Below are 22,923 nucleotides of genomic sequence, written 5' to 3' on the forward strand. Positions count from 1 at the left end.
AGTTCAGCCACCAGTCTGTCCAGGTATTTCACTGTGAAACCAAAAATCTCAGGTGCATTCACTTGCAGCCAAACCATGCTAAGAGTTTACCAAGAAAACCGGCCTTTGGTAGGAGTCCCCACAGAACACTGGCTGTACCAACTCTTCCCCCTGCAGTGCACATTGCGGAGCCTGAGCTTAAACCACACAGAGCTGAAACCCCTTGGAACATTATGGGCAGAGGCAGCAACACTGGGCTTTCAACCCATCATCCCACAGCGTTTCCCTGACCATTCTCTCACCTCCAGGGCCAGATTCCAACCTGTGCAGTAGGTACATTACTGCCACTTACCTCGGAAAAAAATCACTACTGTGCTTTTTCCAAGCTCTGATGCAAATCTGGCCCCAAGAATACGTGAGACACTTAAAATCATACGAATGTTTTCATCACAGCATGGAAATAATTAGACTTGGAAAATCCAGCCTACTGTTGCTGTAGGGTAAATTGAAACAAGAAGAGAATTTGGTAGCTTATTCAAAAGGATTAGAAAGTGAATGTACAGCTAGATTGAAGAACAAGAGCTGCTCAAGTGAAGTGGAACACAAACTCTTGAGCATGTTGGACTGAGATAGATGATAAAAAACCAGTCTGGCACTCACAGAAGTACAGCCATATCTTTAGACAAACACTGAAACCAGAAGACAAAGGATAAGATTAAACAAGACAGTATTTCAGCTGGAAGTCTCTTTCCCACCCCAGCCCATAATCAGGTAAAGAATCAGTCCCAACATGACACACTGGAGATATGCTGAAAGCTGAGGGTACTAAAGCTAACGTAACTGTTTCTTAAGGCATTTCCATGCCTCCAGTCTTCCAGCCTACTACTGAGTTATTAGTCAGCTCTGAAGCAATTTAAAAGTTACCATAACACTGTCACCAAAACAAGTCACTGGAAAAAACTGAGCTGAAGTGAAACAAATGAGCTGTTATTTCACTGGAAAAGAATTAATGCCAGATGAGCCAAGAGATGCTGAAAGAGGACGCTCTGGAGTTTATCTGGTGACATAAGCATGTATCTCATGACCTCTACATGCGGAAGCTGTGAAACAAATAATGCCAGCAATGAAATCTTGAACATAGATTCACTGTCATGCCCTCGCTCTTACTGCTGCCAGGGGTCTGAATGTGAGGGGGGCGTAATCATTGCTGTATTAAAGCAACCAGAACATTTTATCATATCATCAACACAGTTTGTGACAAGAAAACCATCCCTTCAGCCCCCTCCAAGCCCAAGAAACCTCCCCAGTACTTCTCAGAGACTTATTAAGAAGAAACAGGGTTATTAAAGAAACTTGTGGTGGATCCAAGGCCTTTCTCACAATCCAGGCAGCATGCTGGGGATTTCTTAAACTTGAAATATGTAAATCACTATAAATGTGTAAATCATTATAAATCACAAGTTGTATTATATCATGGATTAGGTGAATACAAGCAGACAAAGGAAGATTTCAACAATATCTCACGGTTTTTCTCCTCTTTGCTCATTTTGAACAAGGTTAATCAACCCAATACCACCCAACACCCTGCGTCCTAGTAGAGCTTATGCACATGAACCACAAAGAAGCTCCTACCTTGGATTAATCTTTGCTTCTTCCATCATTTTCTTGAAATCCTCCTTGGCCTGCATTATTTTATTTTTCTTCTCCTTGCGTTCTTCCTCTGCTCGGGTTTTCACATACTGATCAAACACCTACAGAAACACCAGTCACCCACAGCAAACACACAACTGACACACAGAAGCTCTTGGGATGAGGGAGGAAAAATCCCACTTCTTTCCCTCTCCTGTTTCCTTTCCTCTCACCACAGAATCAATACAGAGGAGGCAGAAATCTTAGACACTTTGTATTTCAATATGGAAATAATCCAAGCTGCTGCACATGCAGGGCGCTGTACCTAACACATCATCTGAGACCTAGGAAGAAGTTCTTACACACTCCAGTTAACATTTTCCTGGGTCCCATGTTTCAGACACTTCCCATGTTCTCAAAGCTTTCCATTTCCCTACATTCACTCGAAGAAAAGCTGCTGAAGCGAGAACTTGCTTAGCAATAAAAATGCACTTTAGTTTTCCCACTAAACACTTTTTTAAAAGAAAATAGCTAGATTACTTATTATGCCAGTACTTTGACACGATACTGATGACTCTCACTATTTCATTCAGGTTTCAGCAGTGCTCTGTAGACATACAACTTCCACTGTGTTAAAATAAGCGACCTTCCAACAACAGGAAATAAAGAAACTATCAACACTTTTCCCTTGTGGGTTTCTTCCATTTCCAGGCAAACCTTAACCATGACAAAAATCCCTTGCAGCACTCATTAGTCTGAATGGTTTGCAGAAACAAAGACTGAGGATTCAGACAAACCTGTAGTAGTTGTCTCTAGATGGGAAGTGAATTTGGCTTTTTTTACCTGTTTCCTTTCTTTTGGGTTGAGCAGCAAGTAACGAGGATCAAACACAATCTTGTGCAGCTCTTTCTCCCATGTTGAAAAGGCAGAGACCTTTAATTAAACAAAGACGAATATACAAATTATACAGGAGTTGTGCAGTTTTCCTTGAAAACACTAAGATGTGATGAAAAGAGGGAACCAAACTCATCCTGGAGTTTTCATCACTAATGGATGACAGAGGCTGTCATAGAAAGTTTCAACATCAATTTACTCTGAAAACTTCTTAAGGATAATACACACTTATTTACTACTGCTGTGTGATGTTAAAAATAAACCGTACATTGAAAGAAAGCCCTGAGAAGCTGTATTCCATAGGCAGCTGGAACCACTTTAATTTCTTAGTTACTATCCAAATTTATATTCAACTAGTCTAATTTATCAAAATTTATTGGCATCGAGTAGATTTCAGATTTAGTTAACTAAAAGCAAAAAGTCTCCCATTTAAGGATAAGACTGTGCAGACTAGAGTGGAAGTTGCTGCTTTTCTCAGTAGGAACATTTCTGAAGACATTAAGGATGTGTCCAGTTTGTGTGTCCTATTCATCTTCAACAGCAGTTTCCACTTAGGTAATTACTTAATTTCGGGAAAAATTGAGGGGCTGGGGGGGGCGGGAAATCTGTCTTGACCCTGTCATTTCAGTTACACAGAAATCAAAGCTTTGCTGTAAGTTTCTTTGAAATCTGGAGTCTTGTACCAAGACCAGTCATTGATCAGAGGAAGGATGAGATTGTTTCCACGCACAAAGTGTTGCAGGCTTGGAATTCACCAAGAACTGAGACCTCTGCATGAACCTCCCTCTCTCCCTTCTCACACACACACTTTTGTAATCTGAACCTCCCTCTCTCTCTCCTCACACACACACAGGTTCCTGACCCCTCTTTCCAGCAGCATGTCCTTGAATTGCTTCATCCGAGCCTCCAGAGGGACGATGGCTCTCTCTCGAGCAGCTTTAATCTCAGCCTCCATAGCAGCCTCCTTCTCGGAATCAATGTCTTTGATATCATCTTTCCTGAAAAAAACCCAAACATAAAGTTTAAGTTGAGAAGTAAAACGCCAGCCCTGGAGGTCAGAACCTGAACCATACCAGGACAAGGTAGATATCACTGATCATACCAGAAGAACAGCCTTACAATCCATGAAAGCCATTCTCAGAAGTGCACGTGAATGCTTTCACCCCCAGAGCTCAGGAGCCAAGGTACTCCAAGCAACTTGAGTGCCAACAGATGACTTCAAAGCAATCAGCACACTCTGGTTGTATTCAAAGGTCTTACCAGACATGCAGTAGATTTTACACCAACAGCACTAATTTTCTCATCTTCTGAGTGGGCCGTGAGGCACTAAGGGAGTTTGCTCAGTTGGGAACACCTCACAATCACTACACCAAAAACGCTGAGACACAGGTGAGACCTCACCCATCAAAGAGCTTCTGGAGAAGCGGGCTGATTTAGGTTTACTAAGAGCAAATGCACTTCATCCAAAACAAACCCCCGGCCCTTACTGCTAACAGCTCCATGATCCTCCCTCAGAGGACACAACCACAAATAACATGGTGAAACCACTTTTAAAACACCGTGTATATCTCATATACCACTTCCAAAAGGCAAACCAGACCAAAAGACGTTAGCCAAACTTGTAAACCTTTGTAACAGAGTGAAAATAGAGGAACCACCATGAAAATCTAGGTGGCTGGATTATTTTGACAACAAAGTCTTGGGCCCAGAAATTAATGAACAACAGAAGCAAGCTATTTAAGACACACTACACTCAAAATATTCTTTGGATTCACCAATTTACACCATTTATTTCCATTTCAAATTATTTCCAAAACATACGCTATTTCCTCTCTGCATGAGTCACAGGTATCTCAGGAAAATATCAAATACCTGAGCTGCTGAGCAGCAGAAAGCTGATGACTCTCTTCACCAACCCTCTCAGTTCCCATTCTACTCTGCTGGACACAACATACATGCTCAAGTAACAAACTTCAGTTATTTTACCTACACAGATCACTTGGTATTGAAAAAGCAAAAACTTACTTGCGCTTTTTTATTTTAATAGGCTCATCTTCATTTGCTTCCTCTGCAGCTTCATGCTCTTCTCTAACTGTAACAGATTTCAGTAAGACTTTAGATTTTATATTGATGAAAATTTTTAAACTTATGAGTGAAACCTAATGCACAAACCAAGGACAACAAGTGCAGCAATTGTGGTCTGACATGTGGTTCTCAGTCATTTTCAGAGTACCACTACGGGAATTTGGGGACAGGACTGGTGGACTTCAGCCAACTTGAAATTTAAAATGACAAACACTGAGCTCTTATTTTTAGGGGAAAGCAACTCCAGCTAAATAGTCTAATGAAGCACATTTGGATCTACCTGATTACCTGCACTTTGCTCTCCTCCAACTACAAAGCCCACGTCATCCCTGACCCATTTCCTGTAACTCAGGCCAGACAGAAATCTCATTTCATCTCAGCAGCCTTTTGAACATTCTCTGCTCTTGACAGCTATTTCCAAACTCTATTCCGACTGATGATCTCAAAGTCAACTCTTCTGTGAGAGTCATTGTACATTATGATTAATCTTTTCTGGTCTCTTTCTTACAAAGCAAACACAGTCCCTTTTTTTCAGTCAGTAAAAACTGTGGGGTTTTTCAGCCTGTTGGCATTTAGCAAAACAATTAACCTTGTTAGTATCTACTTTCTTCAATGGGCAATCTTTTCCCCAAAGGACTCTGCAATCTGCATTCCACATTTCTACACCTTTTCAGTATGTCCTTATACTCCTGTCACTTATTTAAATGTTACAAGCTTTGGAAAGCAAAGTGGTAAGTTATATTTAGGCTTCCTATGAAGGCAGTAAGATTGCTCTTACTAAGTTTTTTTCCTTCTTCCATTCCTTTTTTGTGAGGAGGTTCTTGGATAATTTTGTCCACATCAGCTCTTCCAATGAGGTCATCGGGTCGGTCCCACATGGACAGTCGGGTGGTGGGGTTGTAGAAGAACACACGCTCATCACCAGTCCACACCACACACCTGGAGATGTGACAGGAAGGCTTGGATTACCTGCACTCACTGTGGGCTTGTTACTGTGTTCACAGACTGAAGCATGAAAGCCGCAGGCAGACCCAGCTTACGCTGACTGCACAACTGCCAGACATTCCCACTGCCCAACTGCGACCCTGAATTGCTGCTTTTCTCTGCTGCCAGATTTGAAAATACAGTAATTAAAATTTGAAATTGAAAATGAAATTTTAAAAATGCTTTTTTTCTCAGGAGCCTGAGGATGCTCAGTTCTTCTCTGAAAAAAAAACACTTTAGACAGTGGAATTAGATTTTGGGATAAAACATACCTCATCTCTCCAATGCCACAAAAAATACAAGAAAAAGCAACCTAACAATCTTGCCAGAATTTTTTATGCAATGGGATAAAAGAACCACAGAGACAATTTAGAGGCAGACAGTTTTAAGTATCAAACATTAATAAAAACCAGCGACAGCTAAACTGTTAAAATGAAAACAGTATCCCTTTCCCATCAGGACTTTTACCTTTGTCATGCAAACACACAGAGATGATTTATGTATATTACATCAAGAGTCACCTTCCTCATGACATCCCATGGGCACCCGAGCAGTTTCTGGGCCAAGTTAAAAAAAACCCCAAAATCCTTGTTTTGGCCAGCAGCTGCAGCTATTTGTTCCCCAAGGCACAGGGCAAGATTTTTTTTTGGCCAGTATTTCATTCCAGATCAGGTGGAACTGGTGGCAGAGGCTGGGATATGAAGTCCTGGTAAGGGACCCCCAGGACTGCAGGCACGGGTGGCAGAACAGCCAACGCACCCCGCAGAGCGCCAGGAGAACGGGCACGGAGTGAGCAGCGCTGGCCAGAGGAACCTGGCACTGCTGGGGACAGCAGCACACGAAGAGCACACTCTTCACACACCATCCCTTGTTCTAACATCCCAGCAACCTCCCTGGTGGTTCCAGCAACAGCCGTGTCAGTCCCACAGGAGCAGTTACCTACCACGGGGTGCCAGGAATAGGGGTGGTGGCAACTGGCTTGGCCTTCTGAGCTGCCTTCTCTTCCTCTGTCATTTCTTCCTCTTTTGGCTCCTCAAGGGAAAAACAAGTTTGAGGATCAGGCAATGACAGCTGGCTAGTTATTTATTACACAGTAACCAACTTGTTTTACTGAAACCATGCTGACAAGCGGCTCACAATGACACCTCATCCATGCCTAGAACAGAAGCACTGGAATTGCAACAGCAGCTGCTACTCCAAAATCTCAATTCCAAAACCTCTAGGCATTAACTTTTGACTTCAGCAAAACCTTAATTAAATACCTTCCTAGATCTGCATGAATCCTGGAAATCCAGGAAGGCCCGGATACAGGTGCAAGGGTGTATTTTCTGACAAAGAAATTTTCATTTATTCTTATTTGATAATGAGACACAGTATGAAGCAGTGAAAACCTGAAATAATCTCTGGAGCAGAAAGCAGCAAACTGGAAACGACCTCAGAAGTAAACAGAGTTGGAACGGCAGCACAACCCAGCAGCTGAATTTTGTAGTTTTGCCTATAAACTACATTGAAGTTCACAGAAATCAGGATAAAAGCTTTAATTTTTATTGAAACACCCCTTAGCATCCTCAGAAACTGCTGTTCAGCACAGCAAAATGTCTCCAAAAGGAAAAGTTACTTTCGTTTACTGAGAACACTAGAGCCCTTTCTAGTACATGTGTTCCTAACAGCCTCAACTTAGCAGCTACAGCACAGGGGGAACGTGTGAGCTTTGTGTCCAACTGTTCAAAACAATGAAGCAATGAAATAGAGAAAAAACTACTAAATATTTCAAACATTCAGGAGAAGCTGCATTTTCTGAGACCCTTAAAATCAGTGAGAGAACACCACATCTGTGTAATGAGCTAACTTCTGTCCCGCGTTCTCACCCATGTAATGAGCTAACTTCTGTCCCGTGTTCTTACTAACTTCTTAAATGACATATTCTGTATGTTTCTTTTGAATGTTCTTTTTTTCTTATGTAAAAAAATCAACAAAAGAAAGAAAGATCTGAGTCCAAAAAGGGAGGCTTTCAAATCCCCTCAGGAATTTAAGAACTGGAATTACTAACCATGGCTCCTGCCAACCTGCCTGAGCTAAGATGCAGCCACAGCTGTGGGATATGAGACTTCAGACTGGCTTTTGGGTTTAAGGTCTTTTACCTCCTTTATCAGTTCTTTCATAGGTTCTTCTTTTGGCTCTTCTTCTTCTGTCTCCATTGGCAAAGGCTCCTCCGAGGGCTCTTTAATAGGTTCTTTGACCTTCTCTTCCATTTTTTCTAAATAAAGAAGAGTCTTCTTGAGTATTACTAAGAAACCACTATAGAACCACAACAAATTTCTTTTTATCAGTATAATTTTCCAAATACAACACCAACCCAAACCTTCTTTTCAATATATTCTCACCACTTTCTGTCCCTCTTGGGCAGTGTCTGCTTATAGTCGTAGTTATCGCCTGTGCCAAGATCTACTTGGTACTGCAAAATGAAATATTGTGAGGCAGCTATTATACTAAAAGGCTGACTAAAGGGTACCAACAGAAATGCTAAACCAGTAACAATTATCAACCAACAGTGCAACGCTGAAGACCACTTTCACATTTTAAATGCTGTGGGGGGAAAAAAAAAATCAGAGACAATGTAGAATTACCTGTGGATTTCTCTGCACTCATTTACAGAAAGTATAAAACACATAATCTTCTCTCAGCAAAATTGGTATTTGCTGTCTTAAGATACTTTCATCTCAGTAAAAAGACCTATTATCTAACCTGAATTATTAGGAAGATGGGCATTAATTGAACCAACAGCGTAAGTGTCCTGCATATATCAAAACAAAGACTTCTTGTAACTAAAAATTCAGGAGACAATAAAAGGCACAACTGTTTGGATTTGTTTTCTCACAAGGCTTTATAAACTGAGTAAGAGCCACAGGACTTCTGCCCCTTCCTCCTTATTTACGACACATGAGCAATTTCCCTCTCATATAACACCACCCATGGATCTAATGTGCATTTACATGAACACGAGTCACAGAATACGACCTGAACACAACGTAGGGATGTGGACAGGGGGAGGTGACATTATTTTACTTCATATTCCAAATCTGTTTATACATTTAGTTTTCCAGGATCTGAAATTCAGCACAATGATCTTCATTTTTTCCTGGTCTACAGGCCTTAGAATGACTGACTTTTCCCCCCAATTCCCCTCACTTTCTGTCTGCAACTGGAATCTTCTCCAGCACATGTGCAGGTAAGGTACTCACCGTCTACTGGCACAGGAACATGCATTTACCCTAGGCACAGGATTTGGAAGCAACTCTAGGACCAAGCACTCTTACAGTACAGTGGGAAACAAGCTGCAACTTTCAGACTGAAGATCAACTCATGTGTTTCCTTATAATCAGAACTTCAAAATATTCTTCAGGGAGATCAGGGACTAGAAACACTCCCACTCGCATTTTCAAACACGACCACTGATGATGGTTCTGAGCCATGTCCCCAGTATAGAGCTGTAGTAAAAAAAAAAAAAACAAACCCAAGTACCTTTTTCCTTCAGCTCTTGGGGTTTTTCCCATGTGGACTCAAGAGTCCTGTTGTTGTAGTAGTAAGTCTTTCCATCTGCTGTTTTGTACTCTGTCCACTCGGAGACCGCGGCGGCTCCGGCCAGCGTGGCAGGGGAGGCGGCGATGGCCACCTGCGGGTGGATCATGGGCACGATGGGGGGGGCCATGCCCGGCAGGACTCCTGGGCAAAGGGAAAGAAAGGAAAAAGGAAAGAAAACAGTAAGTGACAATGCAGGGCCCTAAGGACCAACACCTAGCACGTTACTGACTTAACTTAAAAATATTCAACCCATAGAAATAAAAGAAGGATTGTTTTCAAAGTTAAATTGGAAAGCAAGGCATTGTTACCAAATTTCCTTCCTGTGTTCTGCAACCAGTAATGCCCATTCCCAGGCAAACTGGATTTTAATTAATTTAATTTTAATTAATGTGTAATTCTGCAAAGCACAAAGCTTGTTAGCTTTTAGACACTCCACTATTTTAAAATTAGGTACTCTATTTATTAAAAAAGTCTTTATCAGGTGTCTGTAGCAAATAATTGGGTTTTTTTAAGTCTACTGCACTGCTTAATTATGCTGTCATTGTACAAGATATTCCTATTGCTCTTAAAAAAGGCAAGAGTGGATTGAATTTGAGCCGTAGAATGTAGAACAGAACTCTGATAAATCTTAAATACTGGCATTAATTCAGAGCCTTGGATAAAATCTGATGAGAATGAAACAGTTTCAGATTTTTGGGTTTGTTTGTACTGCAAACTGATTGAAAAAAACCATTTTGTTGAAATCCTAAAACAAAATGGAAAGTAAATATCCAAAGATAAGAAAGCCAGAATGCTGCAGTATCCTACTATTTCTCCACTCATCCCAACAAACTGAGTATAATGAACAGATCTGGAACGACAAGTTCTAGAACAACCAATTGGATAGAATTGGAACTACAATATCATAAATTTGAGCCTTTAATATTGAAAAAGTCTCATTTTAAATAATGGAAATCACACATTACACATTGCCATAACGTGTTCTCAGCAAGTGACTGTTCTTAAATCCACGACTGAAATATGAAAGTTCACACTCAGACGCACAGACACGCACACAACATGCGAGCACAGCCAGCCACTGCACATGTGGAGCAGGAAAACAAAAATCCACACAAGAAACTAGGAACTAAGTATGGGCATGAGAGTCACAGTTATTACAGAACTCAATGGTTACAGAAAACTGTACGAGAGTTTGGGTACAAAATAAGCTGACACTAACAGTTATTTGGGAAAGTTATCTCCTGACCAAATATGGTATTTGCATTTATACTGGTTTTGAAAATAAAGTATATGTCATCATTCAAGTGGGGAAGCAAATAAAGAAATAAAAGAAACAACCACATTCACTACCATGCCAACTTACAGACAAAACGAACTAGGATGGGTTTGGAAATTACCGGTCTTGGTGGTAGCGACTGTCTTTACATACGGGCAGCTGACTATTTGCATCATTGCTACACCTGCAAAACGGATAGGAAGCATGTTGGAAAGCTGCCATGGGATGTCAGCTACCACGGGGTGCTATGGACTTCCTGCCACAATTTGGAATGCCATTTGCAGCTGGCAGAGAAGAAGTCTCCCAGCAAGAAAATATGAATTACTTTTGCTCCAACATTTTACGCCAGATCAAATATAAAACTAATTTTAAGCTGCAGCAACAGTCTCTAACTATGTTAAACCAGCTGTCTAGCAAGTTATTGGGATGTCATTAAAAAGAAAAAACATATTTCAGTGAAGACTCAGGGGTTTAAGTTCATCCAAGGGGGAATGCAGCTCCCCTTGTAGGGCAGCACCACAGGAAAATATCCCACTACTGGGGCTGCTTCCACAGGCAGCCTCTGCTGGGACAGACCCACGGGGAGCAGCAGCACAATGAAACTCATTGGCTTTGCGGTTCTCAGTCTGCTGCTGCAGTTAGAGAGCAGAATAAGGGTGGAAGGACAGGTCTGAACTAGTCAGAGCAGCAAAGCAAGGCAGGCTGGACAGCCAAATGCAACTCAGAGGGAAAGCTGAGGGTATGAGGGTCATTACAGAAAGGCTGGAGATGAAAGAAAGGGGGTAAAAGAAATCAAAGCAATGAAGCTGCAGACAGAGGTACACAAAGCTGCACTAGGTCAGGGGCATTTTCTTTATTTTTCATTATCGAGAATGGCATGAGCTGAAAATGCTTTAAAAGCCAAAACTCGCCCTCAAAAAGGTGGCAGCATGCACTGGTCTGCTCTCCAGCTCAGTAAGAAATAATACAAAAAGGCACAAAAAGGCAAGCAGCTCATCCTCTTTGACAGATCCAAATCAGTGGGACATCAGACAAGGCTGAGGGGAGTGCATTTCCAAAACCTCCATTTTGGGTGTGGAAGGCAACTGTAGAAGTGCTCTCTGGCTGGTCCAGTCTGGATGCTCAGAAACTGAAACACTTCCCTTCAAAAGTTCAAATTCATTATGTGAGGTGGGAAATGCTCCAGTGGAAAGTGAAATTAAACCCCTGTTTAAAACCAAAGTAGTTTCTGGGTTTGGTCATTAGAGATCTAGTATGGAAAGCAAACATAAATACTGCCAATTTATTTGAAAATAAATTTGTGAGAAGACAAAATTGTAATGCTTTCTAAAAATAATTTCAATGAGAGAATTGCAACTAGTTTTATTTTTAAAAGTATTGAACTGAGACATAAAGACATTGACTCAAACAGCATTGATTGAAGTGTTTGTCTAAACTAGAAGGGTGGTCATGTTATGTACTTGACAACGGATCTGAAAATTCGTTTTGTTAAGGAAGTTACAGCATGTCTCCAGCACGAGTCAGCATAAATAACACTCTGTGGGATCGCTGGAGTCAGAGATGCTGCAGCGCACATTAGACTGAGCAAATACCCAAGCTGTTTCCGCTGCCAAGGTCATTCCCAAACATAAAACTGACTTAAAACATAGGAATTGAGAGAAAGCAGACTTACTTTTTAAGATCTGAGATTACGAGATATCACTAACGAACTCTTCCATTGCTCCATCTTACTACAGTTTAACAGAGAGATTAACTTTGAAATCACTTGACAGTGGTATTGTTCAGCTCTGTCCCTGTAAGTTCAAATCCTCTGGCTGATATTGTACCTGGTGCTGAAAGCCCCAACCATCTACAGTCTAACCTTTGTGAGACCTTCTGACTTCACTTGATACTGTCTTGGAAGTAATTTGACTTCTCTTCTGTTTCTTGTTACCGTAAAATATTTTACAGTTTTCCTTTTCTTTTACAGTGTTTAGAAACCATCACAACCAACTCAGAATTAGCTGAAAGAAGCTGACAGATTTCATTCTGTAACTAAGCAAACTGACAAATGAGACCCACTAGTGGAAGCAGCACTTTGCTGCCAGGTGTCCTTCCTACACACTATGGGTTCCACCTGCAGCCCAGCTCACAGGGAGAACTGGTCAGAGCCAACACTTCTTACCAGGGAAATTCTGAAAAAAATCATTTTCAAAAATGAGTTTCAGGAGATTGATGTTCCCACTCTGTCTTTGCTCTTGTACTGTACTACTCCCAAAACTTTTTGATTGAGAGCTCACAATAAAGCCCAACCTGGGCATACACCCAGAATCTCCATTTCCACTGGCACTCTTCTTCACTGTTCTGACCATCCCTATTTTACTCAACAGGTCACACTTGAGCAGATTATATCCCTCACAGTGTGTAAGGACCCTTCATTCCACGCTGAGCCCTTGCTGACAAGGTTAGAAATGGCAGCTGAGAGCACTCAGCCAATCACTTTTAAGGCTTAACCGTTTTTATTATTCTTCCAAACCTCACCAATAAACAGACTTCTTTCTCCTACCCTTTATTCATTTGTTGTTCAGCCTGGAGTATCACGTTCAGAATAGTATTTGTTTCCTGGTTTAAAACAACGAATACGACACTGTGATTTCCTTTTCCATCCAATACAGATTAAAGTAGCTTTGCCCAGTTATTCAGAATACTATTCTAAAAGCAGAGGCAGCTAAAAGCTGGTTCACTCTTCTAGTCAGCACTTTAACTGCTTTCAGGCTTTTTTCTCTTATCAAATGACTGTTCTGAAGGGTTACTTTTCATCCATCCAATTCAATGCAAGGTAAAGGCCTCCCTCCACATCCCCTGGGTGGCTGCATTAGGAGGACAGCAGGGAAGTCATCCCACTCAGCTTGTACAAAGAGTCAGAAACATGAGGATGCTGCTCAGAGCTGCTTCTTTCTTTTTAAATCTAAAACTAACTTGGATCCAATGCAACTGCAGTCTCCAACCTCCCTCTGCAACACAAAATCAACAGTTCTCGGTGCATGTTTAGTGCCACTGCGCACTGAAACACATCAATTTTGTACCAGAACAGGAACTCAACAGCATCCATGCAAATGAAATGTGGTGTGTAAGTGCTAAGTGTCATTAGTGATCTCCTGGGAGGCCCTCTGCAACAGACAGCGAGTCCAACATTTTGCCAGCCTAAAATCACTTCCTTAGGTATTCAAGTATTTCATAAAAATTTACGAAACTATGATATATCCAGAAGCAGTGTGCTGCCATCCAAGATTCCTCCTCTATGTTCTTTAAACCTAAAGCCTGTGAATAACAACACCCTGGCACCCTAAATGCCTCATTATGGTCCTCAGGTCACACCTCATCACTCAGCATCCTGCTCAGTGGCTGCAGCCTAAGAGAACTGGCAACACCTGATATCACTGGGGTCATGATTTCCATGGTAATTCTTCCTGCTCATCCATGTCCTAGTGAATATTAATGCACAAGACTTAAGGTCTAAATCAAGTAAGTAGAAAAAAATTAAAGCAATATTGCAATTAGTAAAATATAGTGCTCAATATTCTCGTTTAAACATTATATGTTTAAATGCAGCTGTTTTCTGCCAAGTATAGCAAAGTACTAGAAATCAAAAAAACGTATGTTCTTTGTTAATATTAAAAAGTCTGTCTGCTAACCCTGAATTCTTTCAGATATACTCTGAGGAGAGGATCCAGGCAAGTTCTGTACACAGTGGACACATGAGTGCAAACAACTGACAACATGGACATGTAGCAGACAAGACAATTACAGTTTGCCAATTTACCTGGAAGTGGAATAGGCATGCCAGGAAGGGGGACACGAAATGGAGGTACCATTACTGGTGGAAAAGCAGGAATTGCTGCAGTTGGTTGAGGTACTGCATGAGGAACTGCAGGAGGCAATGTCTGTGGGACTGGCTGGGGTACAGTCTGCACAGGTGTAGCAGAAGGAGCAGAGGTTGAAACACTGACTGATGGTGTGGCAACTGAAACACCCGAACTCGGGGTCTGGTCTTGTGTGGTAGGTGCTGATAAAAAAACACAAAGAACACCTTGTATCTTAGACACTGCAATATACTGCTGCAAACATACTGGCGCTCTGTTTCCCGGTACATAAGCAGGTACGCTCAGATATAACCAGCAGGAGGACACTCCTGGACAAAAAATACTTTGCCTTCTCTGGAACATTAAATATTCACAAAGGAAGTCAATTTCCAATTTCAATTTGTCCCATTCTTTACACCTAACATGTCTCTACAGCAGTAGCAGGGGTGTATCAAAGGACAACCACAGGCTGAAACGAGGTTCTATTCTGTTCAAGAGAAACAGAAAGGGAACATTACAGCAAGTTTCCAATGGCAACAGGCTGTCCTTTTGTTACATGAACACAGATTCTGCTTTTAACAGCAACTGCAGCAGCACGTGCATGACAGCAGTCTGCCTTAAACTGTGCTGGGCTGCGCCCTCAGAACAGGAAATGTCAATAAAAATGTGTAAATAAGCAAGGAAATTACTTTTCTTCAAGAGCTGCAAGAACTTTCTTGGTTTTCAGTGCCTCCCAGCAGGAAAACACACAACTGGCACTCAGTTCTATAATCCTTGCAGCATGACTGGTTTCAATTTCAAATTGTTTTAATTGGGAGCAAACAGTCTCACAGCACAGGCCAACAGGAACTAGAGACAAGTCTGCTTAAACTTGTAAGCTCACTCTGTAAGATTTGGTGCAGAGGAGGAGAAGGGGAAAAGAAAAATAAAGAAATCACACCAATTTACAGCCATATTCCAATGCGCACACCGTGCATTTTCTATTACTACCAGAGACATTCCACACAACATACCAGTATTAGCATATTTAAACAAAGATTTTTGATCTTTTGTTAAGCGTTTCAGAAAGGGTGAAAGTTCTTAGCAGTGCCTAACATTTAGGGAAACAGAGCAGACAGTCAGTATGTGATTTGTAAGACCTAAGTAAAATCAGTACAAGGCAAGAATGAAGCTCAGCCAGAAGTCACAGGGTTTTTTTACAGGCCTAAGTCTAAGAGTTATAAAATTATTTTAAATTATAAAATTTCATCACCTAGGCACAGACACCAACAGTAACAGTTCTTGAAAGCAAAGACAAAGTTCAGCAGATAGAACAGGTAGAAGTGGAACAGATTGTCAGCATTCAATATTAGGAAATTTAACTTCAAAGAAGGTGCATAAAGTGCTGCTCCCAAAGCATGACTAGCTCTCCCAAGCCTGACATTGGGTCAAGAGCTAACATTTACCTCCCAACTGACTTGTTACTCGGCACAACAGTTAGAGCAGACCACAGTTCAACACAGCTAATTAACATCATACTGAGTTACCTTTCAAATTAAACAAAAGCCCTAAAATGCTTTGAGCAATACAAGTTCTTTGCTGCTCTAATGATGGGTCCTCCCTCCAGTCTTAATGAAAGCAGAATTGAAGTGTTACATAAATTTGACTCTTTGACACACAGATTCTGAAGTTTGGGTTAAATGGTGAGTTAAGCTTGACTTGTCTCACCTGTTACAGGAAAAAGATGAATTCCAAAGGATGCAACTCCTACCCCACAGTGGGAGTTGGAAGAGTTCACCTCCTGCACACTCTCTGGCCTGGCTCAGTGCACATGTCTGAGCCAGTGCAGCTACAATGCCCAATGCCCCAGTGCCAGATTCCTGCTCAGCACCAATGCTGTGCTGTCAGTCTGTGGCCCTGCACACAAGACAGGACGCTCTCTGAGCTGCTCCTTCCCCTGCACACCTGGCTTTGGGGAGTGACCTCACTCGCTGTTTGCTGCTGCCACACTCACGTGCAAAGAGACCCACAGCACCTAACACACATCTCTATCAAGATGCACCTGAGGCTCCTGGGCAGCACACACGTGCCAAAGTGCAGTGCAAACCACGCTGCCGTGTGCACAGCCATGCATTTATGTGCATGCTGCATAAATTCAGTCCCCTTTCCTTAGTTGGAAAACCCCTACAAGCAAAGGCTCAGTCCATGGAAGCAGCAGTAATCTCCAGACTATCATTCAAAGGTCATAAATGAACAAAAATGGCTCCTAGGACTTTCCTCTTCCTCTTTGTGGAACTCCAGAAAATAGGGACTGAGAAGGCTTAGGCAGAAGAATAATGCTAATAAAAGTAATACAACAAATCTGTGTTACAGATTCTGTAATCAACCAATGCTCACAGACCGGCAGCTCTGAGAGCCGACCTTCTACAGAAACAGATGCCATGGAGAAAATGAGGAAATTGCTACAACTAAACTCGTACCTCAGATCAACGTTTCTTGTGAAACACTTTTTAAAACAATTTAGCTCTATCTGTAGTCAAAAGGAAATAGATGTGTAATAGCTCTGAGATGATGTAATAACAGCAGAAGAAAAATATACAAAGACCTGAAGAATTCTTTGAGATTGGTGGGGAAAAAAGTTTGCATGCAAGGTTCTTCCGGACTAAACACTGTACTTTAAATTCACACTCCACCTCATGCTGAAACAACTTCCTCCTGGATACCAAGGCTTTGCTGCAGCAATTCCCCATGCAGTATCCCCACCACCTGCTCCCAACACCGCGAGGCCTGAGACACCCCCAGGTACTCACTGGAGTTGGTCTGGGACACTGAGGTGGCCGTGGTGGTGGTGGAGGTGGTGGAGGACTGCGTGCTAGAAGAGGTGGATGGAGATGCTGCAGATGCAGGGCTGCTGGTGGTGGGGGTGGAGGCCCCCACAGCCTGGGCCTGGGCTGCCAGCATCGGCGTCAGCTCCGACTGCTGGATGACCTTGACCCCGTCCGGCTTCGTCCACGCTGACTCCCGTGTCCGTGCGTTGTAGAAATAGACCTACGGCAGGAGAGTGGCCCCGTCACACCACAGCTCACCGTAGGAGGAGTGGCCCAGTTCCTCCAGTGGAATTCCAACCCAGCGCCTGACTGTGTGACCAGGGCTCACGCAGGACCACCCATGGCTCCGCTGGTCCCGGCACCCATCTCACCTTCCCGTCTGGAGTTTTGTTCTCTACCCAGATCTCCTCAGCTGGGGGCATTGCTGGTGTTCCCGGCGCAGAGACCGGCGGCATTCCTGGAGGGAACATCATACCAGGAGGTGGTGGCATGCTACCCATGGGAGGAGGCATAAATGGTGGTCTCTAAAGGCATATAATAACAATAATGATGATAATGATAACAACAATATAATTTCAAGCAGTTTTCCTTTCTTAGAGAACCAACAGACAGTACACCAGCAGTAAGGACAAGCTGTGCTGGGCTTGGAGGCTTCTCTAACAATCCAATGCTCCCAGCTCAGGGAATGTGCTTCCTGCCAACCCCCCACCTATGGCAGAACAGCTGAAGCCATCACTTCACTTCTGAGATACAAACATCAAGGCACCTGAAAATGGTGGCATGAACAGAAATGTGGTCAAAGAAAAGTCCTCTCCTGAAAAGGAGAAAATATCTCAATGCAAGGAAGAGAAAGAATGGAAGAGCTGTTCCTGAACAGCTGCTGCTCAGACATCCCCACCTGTGAACCAAATACCCCAGAAACCCAATGATCCTCCCAGGAAAGAAATGTTAAAAAAAAATTACAAGTAAGCGTCCAATTTGTCAGCACAGCTGAGCAGTGGGCTTTATTAAAATCCATTGCACACTCCCAAATTTCCCACTAACTAAAATTCTAATTCATGCCAATTAAAATAAAAATAAGATGAAATTGAAATTGCATGTTCATTATCGCATGATAAGAAATCCTGACCTGTCCTGCACACACAGTTACTTGAAAGCCTGAACACCTGTTTCTAACTCAAAGTACATTTAGTTCTTTCATTTTTCTTGTTTACTTGGACTATTTGAAATTCCCTACGTGCAACAAGTACAGTACAAGTACACTTTCCTATAAAAGCAGTTGACAAAACTCACCAAGTTCTTTAGCTTACTCTGCAAACACCTACAACTGCCCTAATTATCCCCATCTCTCTAATGAGCTCTAATTGAGTGACAGCCTCGAGTGCTGCGGTCACCCTGAGCCTGCGGCGGGGCTGGGACAGCCCAGGACATCCACGCCACAGGGAGGGGGTGGCTCGGTGACAAGCTGCACACACAGGCCCTGAGCTGCAGCCCTGCACCCACGACTGCAGCTGTACCCCCGGCAGCCGCCAGTGCTGCCACGTCCTTGGCTTCTGGCAGGAGCTTCCCCGAGATCCAACTTTCTGCTCTAAGAGTGGTATTTTAAACTGCTCTTTAAATCCATGTACCAAACTAGTAACAATTATTTGCATTAAGTACTATTAAAAAAAGAAGCCAAGAGCGCATGAACAGCATTCTACACAAACAAAAAAAGCCCTCAACTCAGCTGCAGCCTGCTTTCCCTCCCTTGTTCCTCCCCAACAGCTCTTGCACCTGCCACACCATGAGCTTCCTCTTTCTTGCTCTTATAACCTGTAGGAAGAATCCAGTGAGAAGAAGCTCACTTTCCACCTGCTACATCTGCTTTCCCCAATTCAGGAGTAAAATCACATGGGCAGCGAGTGCCAGGTGTGCAGCCAGGGTCCCAGCACATCCTGAGCCCCGCTCTGAACACAGCTTCCCCCATTCTGACCACAGGTCCTTCACCATCACATTTGCCCTCGCACTGGGCACAGGGCAGGGAGTGAAGCCCAGCCCTCAGTGTGGAGCAGAGCACAGTGCGAGCACGGCCTGAGACACCCAGCCATGGCTGGTGCTGGTGAGGAGCTGCAGAGCTCACGGCCTGGCACAACAAACCAGCCCTGTGTGACAGCTGGGAGCAGCAGCACACTCCGGATGTAAATCAAACACAGAAACCAGGAAGATGCCCACAGCCAGGCCTGGGATCCAAAGTAAAGGTTGGTTCTTCAAACTATAATTACAACAGTGGATTTAATCCATTATTTACAGCACGTGGTACCATTCAGCTCCTCAGCCTGCCCACAGCCCACACTGCACTTACACTGCCCTGATGAGAATACATCCTACAAAGCAATTAAATAACAGCACAAGGCAATCAAAACAATCCATTTCTCATTCACAAAAGTGCTGTCCCTTGCAAACTGTTCAGGCCTTTGAAAAGCAGACAAAAGACCTTAAACCGTCCATCAATTTAGCAGTGCCTCGAGGAGCTGAGCGGAAGCTGTATTTGCATACCACAGGTATGCAGTGGTATACAACACCACACCTGAGCCCTGTGTTCTCATCTTGCCCTGCTGTTTCCTTCACCCATTTCAATGTCCATTCTCATACTATTTTCACAAAATCAATTACATTGGAAGAGACCTCCCAGACCATCGAGTCCAACCTGTGCCCAATCCTCACCTTGTCGCCCAGCACAGAGCACTGAGTGCCGCGTCCAGTTGTTCCCTGGATGCCTCCAGGGATGGGGACTCCAGCACCACCCTAAGCCTCCTTTTGACCAGGCTGAGCACCCCTAGATCCCTCAGCTGCTCTCATCAGACTTGTGCTCCAAACTCTTCACCATGCCCTTCTCTGGACATGCTCCAGCACCTCCATGTCCTTCCTGAATTGAGGGGCCCAGAACTGGACACTTCCACGTGTGAAAGCAAACGAAAAATCCCTAAATCCCACTTAACCCAGGAGAATTCCCGTTCCTTACCTGTAGGTGTGGAGGCCCCATGGGCGGGGGGATCCCCCCTGGCGGCGGCATCGGGGGCATGCTGGGGTCAAAGGGGGGTCGGCCGAAGGGGGGCCGGGGGGGCGGAGGAGGGCCCCGCATCATCCCGAAGGGCGGGGGCGGCCGCAGGAGGGGCGGGGGGCCCCGCAGCACCGCGCTGGGGGGGGGCGCGGGGCCGCGGAACCGCAGCGCCTGCTGCTGAGCCATCCTGGGGAGACAGAGGGACACAGGGAACACGGGTCACTGCCATGCGCTGCTGTGATGTAGGAAAATCAGTTGTTACAAGGAACAGGGAAAAACCCAATAAACACCAACAGGGTGTACAAAACATGTCACGTTTGAGTGGGTAAACTCAAGTGTGCAACTACTTCAAGAGCTTGTTGTACTTCACAGTCCAAGGTTGTTAGTTCTCAACTGTGAATCTGTACTCATGAAAATGGATAACCAGAGCTGGGATGGGGTAGGCAGCCATTGGGAAGTGCATCCTTCCTTATCTGCTAAAGCTCCCTGAACGTGACCTGGTGCTCTGACTCCTGCCTGCAGGTCCGTCCAGAGCCTCTCCAGCCGCTCGTGCGCGGTTCGGTGGTGTCGGTTCGGCAGCACCAGACACTGCCAGGAGCTCTCCCGCGTCCCTCGCAGGTGGGACCAGGGCCTGGCCCCGACCACCGCTATCCCCGCGCTGAGCCACCCGGCCTTCCGCACGGGGATCTCGGGAACGGGGAGACAGAAGAAAACTTAGCCTTCGGGACCAGCAAAAGCTCCTCTGCGGCTCTGGGGGGACAGTTTTACCCACCGCTGAGTGCAGTGCAACACAGTGGTCGCATGACGACTCACACTCGAAAAAATCGAAGGTTATGAGACGGTGAGCGGCAACAGACACGGTCTATCCGGACTCCGAGGGGACGCCCCGGCACCTGGTCCCACGCCCGGGAGCGGCCCCGGCCCGGTGAGCGGGAACAGGGCCCATCCCGCCGCACGCGGGGCCGGGAAATGGAGGCGGGAGAGCTCCCGCCGGCCGGCCCACCCGCCCCTGCCCCACCCGCCCCGCCCCCGCCCCAGCTCGCTCGGCAGAACAGCTCCAGCTCAGCTCCGGCCCGCCGTACCGGAGGTCGGTGCCGAAGCGCTCTCCCGCCGCCGCCTCCCCGTCGCCGCCGCCGCCGCCCCGCTCCGCCATGGCCGCCACCGCCGCGCGCACCCGCCCCGCCCCGCGCGGGCCCCGCCGCGTCCCATTGGCCGCCGCGAACGCCCGTCAGCGCGAGCAGAGCCGAGCCCGCCCCGCCATTGGCTGCCGCGCCCGCCGGCTTTGAATGGGGGGAGCCGGGCGCGCCGCGATTGGCTGCGCGCGGGCGGCCCGCGCCGCTCGCGCCTGGGGTCACGTGAGGCGCGACCCGGGGAGAGAACTGGAAGTGACTTCACGCCGTGGAGGGAAGAGGAGGAGCAGCATCCAATCAGCGGTCGGAACCACGTGCGCCAATCACCGCCTGCAGCCGGTGGGGCGCGCCCCCCCGAAACCAAATGGAGAATGTCGCGCCCCGTGACGTCACGGGAGCACGGAGCCAATGAACGATCCCGGCGCGGGGAGCCGGGCGGGCGCTGGGGGGCGCCGCGGGGTGAGGGGGAAGCCGTTCTGGGCGAGGGGGAGCCGCCCCTCCTCCGGGGACAGCGGGGGAGCCGCGGAGCCGCCCCTCCTCCGGGGGACAGCGGGGCAGCCGGTCCTCCTCCGGGGACAGCGGGGGAGCCGCGGAGCCGCTCCTCCTCCGGGGACAGCGGGGGAGCCCGCTCCTCCTCCGGGGACAGCGGGGGAGCCGCTCCTCCTCCGGGGGCCGCGGAGCCCCGGCTCGGCACTGGCACTGGGAAACCTCCGGATTTACGGATGAACCCTGCGGTGACCCACTGCCTAGACCGCGAGCTGAGCTCTGGGAACGGCGTTGCGTTTGGAATGGGATGGGGCATCAAACACTGCTGGGCAGCTGCCGGCAGCTGCAGCGCTCGTTGCGAAGGAACATCCGAGTGGCAGAGAGCAGGTCCCTCCCCCGGGACGTGTTCCCGGGACACAGTCATGTGGCAGGAGGACGCCAGAGCCTTGCTGAACCGTCGGGCCTTTCCATCTCTTAACTGGTTTTGTGGTCCCACATTTCCCATTCCTCTCCTCTCAATAAAAAGATGTGTCTTTCTTAAATAATGAAAATAAGGAATTGCTAGGGGGCCTTTGGGCAGTGCTGAGCCACAAAGACTCTTACACACTTCGAGTTCGCTGCTCGGCGGTCTTTATTCATGTGTTTTGCTTGAAGTTGCTGCCACTGTGAGGATTTGGGACAGGTCAGCGGGTGCTGGGGCTCCCCGGGAGCCTGTGTGTCCTGCTCCATCCCTGCGTGTCCTGCTCCATGTCCAGGGTGACAGCAGCTCAGGGAGTCGGGGCCCTCTGTGGTCCGCGGGAGGGAGATCTCTGCCTGGCTCTGCCCGCGGGGTGAGGGGCACAGTGCCTGCTCCGCTCTGCCAGGGGAGAGGAGATGGAGTCGAGTGTCTCCCGCCGTGTCCCGACCGCATCCTCCCATCAGCACTTCTGATGGCAGAGATTAAAACAGGTTTTGCCCACGATGTCTCAAATCCTCCATACACAGTGGGGCTGCCTGTCTTGCATGCCTCTTTCATCCTCTTGTTATCTCCCTGTTCCAGGGTTGTCTCCATGTTTTATTGATGTCAAGCTAGCAGGAGGGAGCAGCTGCAGGGCCCTCTCCCAAGTTCGGGGGGACTGGTGCGGCTGCTGTACCCCAGCCCCGCTCACCTTTGTTTTCTCAAAATATTCCAGTCAGGAATTCTCAGACT

At 45.9% G+C, this 22,923-nt stretch overlaps 1 protein-coding gene across 5 annotated transcripts in view; it reads right to left on the reverse strand.

Annotated features, from left to right (window-relative positions):
• TCERG1 (transcription elongation regulator 1) overlaps positions 1–21,282 on the reverse strand; it is a 30,603-nt gene extending 9,321 nt beyond the window's left edge. The window contains exons 1-14 of one of the 5 annotated variants that reach the window (XM_032125316.1): positions 21,201–21,282; positions 20,080–20,305; positions 17,450–17,602; positions 17,061–17,298; positions 14,232–14,474; positions 10,551–10,613; positions 9,094–9,294; positions 7,713–7,828; positions 6,515–6,600; positions 5,366–5,526; positions 4,528–4,594; positions 3,365–3,500; positions 2,452–2,541; positions 1,612–1,730 (exon numbers count right to left, since the gene is read on the reverse strand). In XM_032125316.1, the coding sequence (XP_031981207.1) occupies positions 1,612–1,730; positions 2,452–2,541; positions 3,365–3,500; positions 4,528–4,594; positions 5,366–5,526; positions 6,515–6,600; positions 7,713–7,828; positions 9,094–9,294; positions 10,551–10,613; positions 14,232–14,474; positions 17,061–17,298; positions 17,450–17,602; positions 20,080–20,305; positions 21,201–21,271 (1,970 nt within the window). In that variant the 5' untranslated portion in view covers positions 21,272–21,282. Of the gene's footprint in view, positions 1–1,611; positions 1,731–2,451; positions 2,542–3,364; positions 3,501–4,527; positions 4,595–5,365; positions 5,527–6,514; positions 6,604–7,712; positions 7,829–9,093; positions 9,295–10,550; positions 10,614–14,231; positions 14,475–17,060; positions 17,299–17,449; positions 17,603–20,079; positions 20,306–21,200 lie in introns of all 5 variants that reach the window. The other 4 variants (XM_032125315.1, XM_032125318.1, XM_032125317.1 and 1 more) reach the window with 4 other exon arrangements.
• Between the last annotated feature and the right edge of the window lie 1,641 nt (positions 21,283–22,923).

The sequence above is a fragment of the Corvus moneduloides genome, chromosome 15 (assembly GCF_009650955.1).
Source record: "Corvus moneduloides isolate bCorMon1 chromosome 15, bCorMon1.pri, whole genome shotgun sequence".
NCBI classification, from domain to species: Eukaryota; Metazoa; Chordata; class Aves; order Passeriformes; family Corvidae; genus Corvus; species Corvus moneduloides.